The sequence below is a fragment of the Nicotiana attenuata genome, unplaced genomic scaffold (genome assembly GCF_001879085.1).
Source record: "Nicotiana attenuata strain UT unplaced genomic scaffold, NIATTr2, whole genome shotgun sequence".
In the NCBI taxonomy this organism is placed as follows: domain Eukaryota; kingdom Viridiplantae; phylum Streptophyta; class Magnoliopsida; order Solanales; family Solanaceae; genus Nicotiana; species Nicotiana attenuata.
In genome coordinates this window covers 340734-352389 of record NW_017671010.1, presented here as the reverse complement: position 1 = coordinate 352389, position 11656 = coordinate 340734, and the positions used below count along the sequence as shown (strand labels likewise).

Below are 11656 nucleotides of genomic sequence, written 5' to 3'. Positions count from 1 at the left end.
TTGAAGATGGTGCACAAGATTGGAATACAAATGCTCAAGGATGTGAATTGATGCTCTCATCAGGGGGAGTTAATACGCGTTGTACTCTTTTTCCCTTACAAGGTTTTGTCCCACTGGGTTTTCCTTGCAAGGTTTTTAACGAGGCAACCAAAAGGCGTATTGTTATATATGTGTACTCTTTTTCCTTTACTAGAATTTTTTTCCCATTGGGTTTTATTTTAGTTAAGGTTTTAACGAGGCACATTATCTGTTGAATAGACATTCAAGGGGGGGTATTATAAATAGAGTTCTATTTATGGTGAATGTCTATATTTAGAGAGATTCTAGGGTTTATTACTAAATAGAGGGTTCTATTCCATTGTAATTCATCCCAAATCAATAAGAATTCTCTCCCTCTACTTTTCTCTGCACTACTCTTCTTCTTCTTTTATTATTTTATAACAAATAAATATTAGTAGTACTAGTTTATTTTGAATATTTATTTCAAGCACTGATATATATCATTAAAAAAATAAACCATTCTTTTTTTTGCATATAACGAAATATTACATATATTACTACGATTGATAGCGAGTAAATAGGCGGATGTTTCATAAATAAAAAGAGAATGGATAATCATATTACAAAATGCTTCCAAAATTTTTGGTGAACTTTCAAGCTAATTAGATATTGGATTTTCTTCGTTCTTTAACCAGAGGTCTCGGGTTCGAGCATTGGATATTAAGTGTGTTTTGTTAGGAAACGGTTTACCTCCTAATGTGAGATTTTCTTACGAATTCGAATTTAATCGGGCCCCAAAACGGATACCGCACACTAAATAAAAAACTAAAAAACAAAAGGGTTACAATCAATAAAGATCGATCAGTTGAACACACTTCGCCACGAAACTTAACTAATAATCTGGTGTGTTTCTCTATGTGAGTGGCTTATGGTAAAAAAAAAAAAAAAACATATTATTTCATGATCCGTATATCGAAGCAATATACATACATGACATGTATCTTACACATAAATATTATTACGATTATGTAATATGTATTTTAACTTAAACATTTACACGTAATAGACCTGCCTTTTACACATAAAAAATCTAAAAAAATATTTTTCTTAAATTATAAATGTAAATGGGTATGCTGTCCAAATAGCACCATATTAGGCATAGGATGCTTTTTAAGAATCTAATTTTATGGACATATGTATAAGATAAATACATTTATAAAGAAAATATGAAGACAAACTGCAGATTTAGTAAAGGTTTAAAAGAAGTATACTAAAATAACAAAATTAATATTTGTTCATATGGAACCTTAAAATTTTATGTGTTCAGGTGTTTACGCTAAATCAAATCAACTTAGTGGGCGTTTGGACATAAGAATTGTAAAAAAATTTTAAAAAAAATATGAATTTTTTTCAAGTGAAATTAGTATTTGAAAATTAGAGTTGTATTTAGACATGAATATAATTTTGGGTTGTTTTTGAATTTTTATGAGTGATCTGAGTGAAAAATTTTAAAAAAAACAAATTGAAAATTTTTCAAATTTTCGAGAAATTTCAAAATTCAATCTTCAACTAAAAATTAAAATTTTTATAGCTAAACACTGATTTCGAAAAAAAGTAAAAAAAAAAAAAAATTAAAAAAAAAAAGTGAAAAAAATTATGTCCAAACGGGCTCTTAGTAAAATTAAAGTGACAAAAATATAATTGCAAACACGTGTAATATATTAATTGATTCAATAAATATTTTAGGCCAAATACATATACATCCCATCCAACTTGGCACCATTTTTCATTTTGGCACTCTATCTCTACCTTGTTCCATTTTGGCCCTCCACCTCTATTTTATATGTTCCATTTTGGCCCTCTAGCTCTATTTCTTATGTTCCACTTTAACACAAAAGCTGAAACCAGTGCAAAAATATAGCGCGTATGTATACACAAATCTGAGGTGTAATAAATATCCAATTAAATGTTGTCACCTGTTTTTTTATCCATGTCAAATGAGTCAATACTACAATACTTGAACCCAACCATATTTTTTGTAGGTTTATTTCATCTAAACGGGCCATGTATGAAATCGACAGATGAAAGCTTTGGAACTTAGAGAATGAAGATGGGACAACAGCGGATGAAAAAATACGGTCGGGTTCAGGTATTTTAGTATTGACCCGTCTGACATAGATGAAAAAAATAGGTTGCAACATTTAATTGAATATTTATTACACCTCAAATTTGTGTAACACACGCGCTATATTTTTTGTACTGGTTTCAGCTTTTGTGTTAAAGTGGAACATAAGAAATAGAGTTGGAGGTAAGGGGTGTTCATAAAAAGTCGAAAAATCGAACTAAACCGAAAACCAAACCAAACCGACCAAAAAAATCGATACTTCTTAGGTTTGGTTTGGTTTTGATTTTGAATTTTAAAAACCGATCAAATTTGGTTTGGTTTTGGTTTTACTAAAAAAATAACCGAAAAAATCGAACCAAACCGACTATAAAAGTAGCTATTTAAATTTATTATATATATATATTTATGTATTTTTGTATAAAGTTTCTAAATTTTTATCGTACATATTAGTCGTTTGTATTTTTAGTCTAGTTCTTTCCTATTTAATAATCTAATTCTTTGCCTTTACATTCTAGTTTGATTGGTAGTTTTTTTTTGTCTAAATACAAGAATTTATATCATGTTAAAAATAATCGATTTTTAATTGAGTAGTTAAATTATTCATCACTATTTGATTCAATTATCATCAATATATCTTGGTAAATGATAGATTCCTCAAAGAGCAATTAATTTGATAGTGTTATGTATGTAGTCGCCGGAATATGCATTTGGTATTGTATGTCTCATAATTAAGAAAAAAACCGATAAATAACCGAAAAACCTGAAAACCCGACAAAAACCGAATCGATAAAAAACCGACTTAATTGGTTTGGTTTGGTTCCAATATTTGAAAAACCGACTTACTTGGTTTGGTTTCCTTTTAGGGAAAAACCGACCCAAACCGAACCATGAACACCCCTAGTTGGAGGGACAAAATGAAACATATAAAATAAAGTTGGAGGGCCAAAATGAAACAAGGTAGAAATAAAGTGTCAAAATAGAAAATAGCGCCAGTTTGAATGGGCAATGGGCTGTATATGTATTTCTCCAATATTTTACTTATATAAAACATTATCTAAAGTGGGGTTTCAGTCTGCCAAGCAGCTCGTGATTGTCATGTGGTAAGATACTTTAAATGAACTCCTTTAAATAAATAAATAAAAGTCAGTTGATTCTTTCATCTTATTATGGAATCTACTGACTATGATCTATCACTGTCCCAATTATACCTTCTTCTTTTTTTTTTTTTTTTAATAATTTTAATATTCTTTTTATAGTTGTATTTATAAATTGAAGAAATGCCCAACAAGTTGGAAAACTCTCACTAATTCCATTGACCTAATCTTCACATTATCACTTCAATTAGGCCTTGTTTGTCCATAAAAATTTTTTTTTTCAAAAATGTGTTTGTCCATAAAAATTTGCAAGCTTTTGGAAAATTTTCGAAAACGAGTTTATTAAAATCAAAATTTTTAGAAATACTTTTTCCCACTCACAAAACTACAACATCTTTTCAAGTGCAATGCAGTCCAACATAATTTCAAATTTCAAATACCATTTTTCAACTTAACTCCAAATACTATTTTTTTTTAAATTATAATTTTTATGTCCAAACGCCTACTTAATCACCTTAATACAAAGAAAATTCTTTCCTTACATTTTTATACTACTTTTCTTTTATATTGGCTGAGAAGCAAGAAAATACCATTGAAAAAACAAAGGTATAAACATACTGTTAATTATGCAGTGTATGGATTATTAATGGATGTTGTCATACTATTGTCATAGATACATATTGACTGATAATTTTATTTATTTATTTTACATCCGATTCACAAGGTTATCAACTAGTTCGAATTTGCATCACGTAATGGCTATTAAAAGAGGAAGCGCTTTCTTTTAGAATTGTGACTCGAAAAGACTCTAAAAAAGTGTAAAACCATTATATTCATTCCGTTACAACTCTCGACAATAACTAATATATTGACCGAAAAGAACAACCAAATAAAGGAAATTTGAAATAGAATAGTTCGATGTACCTTGTCTTTAAAAATAATAAAACAAAGAAAGAAGTATAAAATGGTTTAAGTATAATGTGGGAAAAGGTGAAAAAGATACACAAAAAGCCTCCATGCTTACCTTTTCGAGGCCTTGATTAGTGCACTATATTTATTTATTTATATATATATGTATTTATTTAAAGACACTCTTTTTCACGGTATTATTGCTATATAGCTATTAAAAATATAACTCAAAAAGAACCTTTCTTTTCTTTCTTGGACCAAAAAAAAAAAAAAACCTTTCTTTTCTTTCTAAGCACATGATTTCAAGCTTTACTAGTTCCACCATATCCTTTTTTTTTTTTGGTAATTCAAATATTATTAATTCAAGGCAACAAATTACAAAGATATATGGCTAACTCAGCCAGAATGAGTCACTGCTATGTACCACTTCTATACCCCCTGCCACTATTACCTAGTTTACATGATAGTATTTCTATTGCCCTCCTTCTATATAAACTTGTATTGTAGAATATCTTTGAGTTTACCTACAGCTCTAATATTGCAAATGTAGATAATTTCTCTCACAATGCTTTGCCTATCCCTATACACCTTCTCAAAAACTCTATGGTTTCTTTCCACCCATATGCTATATACTGTTTCAGCTAGAATCATTCTCAGCAGTTGTCCTTCAGCTGTTTTCTTCTTTGCCTTCCCCACAAACCAGCATAGTAACTGACTCCATGTATTTGCTGGTACTGGAATTTGCAGCCAATTGAATATGTCACTCCATACTTCCATGATGGTAGTACAAGTATAGAATAAATGGTGATGGTGCTCTGGTTGACATTTGCAGAATACACATGTAGTATCCACATTCATGTTCCATTTGCTCAGCCTGTCTGCAGTTAGCATCCTTTCCTGAATGATCAGCCAAATAGAAAATATTGCTTTGGGTCTAGCTAAGTTGCTGAACATAACTGCTTTCCACTCCACCTTTTCTAATGTTCCCAGTTGTTGCAAATATAACTGTTTGATGACACTGCCTTTGCTTCCTTGCTTTCGAATCTGAAGACTTAGCCCTCTTATAGTCAAGATCTTTTGTACCATCCAGCTAGCTTGTTTAGCCTCCTTGATGCTCAATATAGGATGCCCCTTTATATAGTACATATGCACCCATTTAATCCACAGTCTGTCATTTTTTGAAGCTAGGTCCCATTGCAGTTTGAGAATGGCTGCTCTGTTCCATTGCTTCAGGTTTATGATATTTAATCCACCTGCACTCTTTGGTCTGCAAACTTTTTCCCAAGAAATCAATGCTCGTTTGGTTATTTCATTAGTCCCCGACCATATAAAACTCCTGCAATAAGCTTCAATAGTTTTGATCACCTTGGCTGGAATCAGGAACATTTGAGACCAATAGGATTGAATTCCAAAAAGTACTGCTCTTATAAGTTGGATTCTTCCAGCATATGACAATTTCTTTGCAGTCCAGGAAGAAATTCTTGCTACAATTTTCTCAATCAAGGGTTGCCATTGAATTACCTTTATTTTTCTAGTAGTTAGAGGAACTCCTAGGTATTTGAAGGGTAATTCACCTTTTATGTAGCCCAACTGCTGAAGAATGGCTTCCTGATCTGTATCAGTTATCCCACCAAAGTACACTGAACTTTTACTTAAGTTAGCTTGAAGACCTGAGGCTGCAGAAAAAAGATCAAAACACTGTTTCAGTATTGCCACAGAATGTTTATCCCCCCTAGCAAATAGTAACAGGTCATCAGCAAAACTCAAGTGAGTAATGCCTAGCTTCTTGCATTTTGGGTGGAAGTTGAATTGCTTCTTGTCCTTCAGCTCTGTCAGCAGCCTACTTAGGTATTCCATGGCTATAGCAAATAGGAAGGGTGACATTGGGTCACCTTGTCTGAGTCCTTTTGCAACATGAAATGGCTCAGCCAACTCTCTATTGATCAAAATAGAGTAACTCACACTTTGGATACAGGCTGCTACCCATTGTGTAAATCTGTGAGGGAATCCTAATCCTTCCATAACCTGTAGGACATAACTCTATTCTGCACTGTCATAGGCTTTCTGCGGGTCCACTTTAATCATGCATCTAGGAGATATATGCTTCCTTGAGTAGGCTCTAATCAGCTCATGAGCTAATATAGTATTGTCTGCTCCTTTCCTTCCAGGTATAAAACCAGCTTGTGCCTCATCAATTAGATAGTTCATAACTTTCTGCAGCCTTGATGCTAAGAGCTTAGCAATGATCTTATACAATACTGAGCAACAGGATATAGGTCTATAATCTTTGATAGTAGCAGGGTTAGAGACCTTGGGTAATAGAGTGACAGTAGTGCAATTAATGACCCTGGGCATTTTTCCTATTTCAAAGAACTCCATTACAGCATCATAAACATCCACCTTCATTATGTCCCAAGCTTTTTTTAAAAACACTGCATTGTACCCATCAATCCCAGGTGCTTTATCATTCCCAATAGCCTGTATACAGTCATCAATTTCCTGTCTAGTTATATCTTTGATCAATTCCACAGATTGTTGGTGAGTCAGTTGAGGTCCCTTCTTCATTGTTTGCATGTTCACAGCAGGTAGTTGATTAGCAGCATTCCCCATAAGTGATTTGTAAAATTCTACAATCTCCCTCTTAATACTCATTGGTTCTGTCAGTATAGTACCATTCAAAGCTGTTAAGGTTGTAATGTATTTCCTGCATGCTCTTTCTTTCATCACTGCAAAGAAGTACTTGTTGTTTCCATCTCCTGTTCTGATCCATTGGGCTCTTGATTTTTGCTAGAATATCTTTTCTTCAATGAGTGACCACTTTTCTAATTTATCTCTAGCTGCCTTCTCCATCATCCTTAGTCGGTATGTGTATCCTTTCTTCATCTCTTGTTGACATTCAATTATCTCCCTTCTTGCTTGTTCAATTTTCACTGCTGCATCCCTGAAATTTTTGTTATTTAGATTCTTAAAGTCTGCTTTCATTTCTTTCAATCTGTTCCAGATGGTTACTAACTTGCAATGATGTTGTCTCCCTTGCTACCCCTTAGTAACTATGCTTTGGAATGCCTCATGATCAGCCCAAACATTCAAGAACCTAAATGGAATTTTAATACAACTATTCCTTCTTTCAAATCTCAGAGACAGAGGAGAATGTTCTGAGATGAATGGATCTCCAACTTCCACTGTTAGATGCCCAAACTTCATCATCCATTCACCATTTCCCAAGGCTCTATCAATTTTACTTATTACTCTATCCACTCCCATTTGACCATTTGTCCATGTGAAGTAATCTCCCCTCCAAGGGATTTCAGTAGTCATGGTATCTGAACAAAGGTCTGCAAAGTCCTGGATATCAGCCATTGTTACTTCATGCCTTGATACTCTATCTTGAGTAGCCATGATTGCATTAAAGTCTCCCCATATGAACCATGGTTGATTTATAAATTGAGCCAGTATCCTAAGCTTTTGCCACATTCCTTTCCTCATGTCTGCACTGTTATATCTAGGGCTGGGCATAATTTGGTAAATACCGACCGTACCGAAATCAAAAATTTTGGTATTTGGTATACGGTATTTTGGTATTTGGTATGGTATTTGGTTTTAAGTTTTTAAAAAAATTGGTATTAGGTATGGTATTTTTAAGATAAAATACCGAAATACCGATACTGTACCGAAATATATATTATATTACACAAAACACATATTATCAATTATAACGTAAATATAAAAAAATCTAAAATCTTACTTTCCTTTACTCTCAAAGTTCATCAATTAACTCTAAACAAGTAACAGGACATTTCTAATGATCAAATATTCTTTTATGTACAATTTTTCTCTATTTGGGTCGATATTTGGTAGTTTTGGACAAAACTTTTGTCAACAAACATTTTCAGTTTTGTATTTTTGAGTACTTTAATTAAGAATATTAGAGTGTATGGCTCTATGCACTAGTTAGTATTCAAACCGAATAAACCGAAGTTACCGAACCGAATAAATCGAAACCGAAAGGGGAAAAACCGAACCATACCGAATTTAATTAGGTACGGTATTGGTATAGGACTTTAAGAAGCCGAATACCGAAAATACCGAACCGAAATGTCTAAATACCGTACCGTACCGACCGGCGAACACCCCTAGTTATATCCATATATCACAGTCATATCACAACAAACATTAGTGCTAGTAACATTACAATGAATAAACTGAGCATCCTTTACCACTACATCCACCTGCCAAATGTTTTTGTCAAACATGATCCATATTCTACTATTAGCTGCTTGGTCGTAATTGTGCACTAGTTCCCAGTGATTTGCTATCTTAGGGGCAATTACAGAAGATTTATGATGTTTAATTCTAGTCTCCACAAATCCAGCTAGTGATATATGCTTGTCTTTGATGTATTTAGCTAACTCCTTCTGTTTATATCTTTGGTTTGCCCCCCTTACATTCCACATAAGCATTGTCATTTAAAATGTTCATTTGTACCACCTCTATCTGGTGGTTGCCTTTCCTCTTGTCCCCCTTCTAGAATCCCAAATGCATTTTGTGTGGTAATAGAAAATTTCATACCAGTCATTGCATTTCTAGAACTAGTAGCACTATCATTTCTCCCCTTTGAATTAGTCTCTTTCCCATTCATCTGAGTATGCTCCTGTGTTCCTGCCACTACTACCCCATTTGTTCTAGGTGATTTGTTTTGCTCCATAATCTGTGCAGGTTCCTTAGGTTTAATCATAGCTTGCTCAGCAACTGCCTGTGCTCCATTTGTGTTCTGTGCTATCTTCCCTTTACTTCTCCACTTTTTAGCTGGTTGCTGTGCTCTTCCATTTGTTTTCTGCATTTGTTTTTCTTGAACTTCCTCATTTCGTTTGCAAACATGCCCCATTTGTTGACAATCTGGACAGAACTTAGGTTGCCATTCAAACCTCACCACTTGCTGGTGTATCTTCCCCGATGGATCCTTTATTTTGATATCATTTGGCAATGGTTTAGTTATGTTAACTTCAATCAGCATCCTGGCAAATGATATTCTAGATTGCTTTGCTGTACATTCATCAGCAAAAAGAGGGACTCCTATTGCACTTCCTAGCCTGCTTAGAGAATCCTTACTCCAGTATGTCATAGGTAGATTGGGAAAAGAGACCCATAGGGGTATCTCTTTAAGAAAAGTTGCATCAAATTCAGCATCTGGAGACCATCTCTTCAGGATTATAGGTCCGTTGTTAATTGTGTAAGGCCCTCCATATAGCACTTCCTTCAAATCTTCTTCCTCTTTGAATTTTGCAATGTAATATCCCGTGTCATTCCAGAATAGTTCAGAACATGTGGTAGCCCAGTTTTGACTTATGAACCTCTTCATGTGATTATACCCATGATTTCCCCAATAACAGCAACATTCAGAGAATGTTTCCACTTATCAGCTTCCTTCGCTGTCTCTATAGGATCTAATTGAATAACTACACTTCCATCTACAATCATCGGAGGAATGTAAGACAGAGCAAGGCCATTAGAAGCCATTTGATTCCTAGCAAACAAATTTGCCCACACCGGAGCTTCTGTATCCTTATTTGTTTCCAATTTCTGAGAATTTTCATTTGCATGTACAATTGTTTGAGCTTTTTCTATGTTCGTTACATTCGAAGATGAAGGCACACAGTCATTCAGAATTTTACTCTTTCCATTATCAACCTTCATTATTCTATTCTCCTCAATTACTTCTACATTTCTAGGATAATTCACAGTAGAGCTGTTACCATTCATTTCTGCCACTGATGCTTCCGCCGGTGTCATCGATTGTGATTTCTGAGAGATTACTGGTGTTGAAGGAGATGAATTCGATGTTAGGGAGCTTCCTAGAACTAGGATCTGTGTTTTCCTTGGTCTTCCTGGTCCGTTCCCCTTGCCTCTCGCCATTGATAACCGCTTTCCCCGCCAAACGTAACCACCGCTTGGTGGAGATCGTCAATGGAGAAAGAGGGCGGTTAGAGAGAGAAATTTTATATCTTTTTTTTTTACTTAATGAAAATAATTTTATTATATGATAAAATGTAATTAAAGTATGTTTTAGTGGGTTTCATTGTCATGATTAATTGTAATTCATATACTTAATTATATCGTTGACGTATAATTAAGAAAAAATATTCTCACCTTTTAGAATTCTGTTTTAAGAAAGGTCATAGTAGGAATGATGTTATATAATATATAGAAAAGAGAAGAAAAAAAACGAAAACTAGAATTACACGGAACAGAAAAAAAAAATGCAACATACATTGATTAATTTATTACTGGTAAGATGCCATAAGAGGTTTTTAATATTTAACAAAATCTTTTGAAACCACACAAAAATAAAACACTTTAAAAAATCTCAAAATTATTAAAGTGTCCTTATAGTAAGAACTCAGAAATCGTTGAAATGTGATTAATATACACAAAAACCTTATTTCTGATGGAATCAAAATGAATTTTAATTATTAAACATAAGCAACTTTTCCCTGGTGAAACAAGCAAAAGATTTCATCCCTTTTTTTAATTTTTGCCAATGTCAAATATAACTTTTTATATTTTTATTAATACTCAAACTACACTCTTCATTCGTCATACAAAAGACTTTGACTTAATAAATTCATAACGTATTTTGTAAGGCTACTATTAATTATATTGAATGTATACATAATAAACTTTTGCAAAACAAGTTATTCGCTTATATTGCTTTTGCAATGTATTATTGAGTGTTAAAGAAAATCTTTGCATTTTGAAAATATTTTATTGTCTTTATAGTGTTATATATACCATTTTTTAGTGATTCAACGTCCTTGCTCAAATTTGCCTCACCAGTTTCTCAAAGACTTGGCATTTGCCTGAACCTAATAGATATTCCGCTTACCTATCTTATGTTGGGTCTTGTTAATAATAACAAAAGAGGTGTGAATGGAAAATTGTGGAAAAAGAAATGGAGGAAAGTGAAAATTTTGAACTAATTCACTTAACTAATGCACTTTGTCCCTCATTGGAAGAAGGAAAGAAAATCTTTGTGTATATATAGAGAAGCTCATCTTTTAGTTCTTAAAAAGTTAAGAAGAAGGCATGCCTCGCGCTGTTGTCGTCACTCGCTCGGCTTCGGCCAAAGATTGATTGATCAATCTTTTTAGACAAAATTCTTTTCAATTATTTAATTAATTAATTAACAAAAATTCAATCCGGAATAACCCATGACCCGCGACCCGGTCCGTTTTCTTTCCCGGATTATTTTAAATCCGTTTGTTGTATCCGTAATTTTTTCCACCTGTTCCAACAGCTATGGCTGTTCTGAAAGGTTGTAAACCTTTCCAGAAACAGTGTCAAATGGGCTATAAATATGCCTTGAATCCCAGAATTTTTACTTACTAAATTTTCTGATTATCTTCTTCTTCTTCTGCACAATATTTTCCAGTGTGTTTTACGACCATTGAGTGGTTCGTCGTTCACCTGAGTTTTTGGTACCAATACGCTGGTGAGTTAAATCGTTCTATCCTGGGAGGATATATTCCAG

The 11656-nt window shown here is 33.5% G+C and overlaps 1 protein-coding gene across 1 annotated transcript; it reads right to left on the bottom strand.

Moving 5' to 3' along the window:
* Positions 1 to 6915: 6915 nt before the first annotated feature.
* On the bottom strand, positions 6916 to 7614 carry LOC109205191. Its single transcript, XM_019367871.1, has 2 exons — positions 7169 to 7614; positions 6916 to 7069 (listed from the first exon to the last, which is right to left on the bottom strand). Exons 1-2 carry the CDS (start codon positions 7612 to 7614, stop codon positions 6916 to 6918), a joined length of 600 nt encoding a protein of 199 aa, XP_019223416.1.
* Positions 7615 to 11656: the final 4042 nt, after the last annotated feature.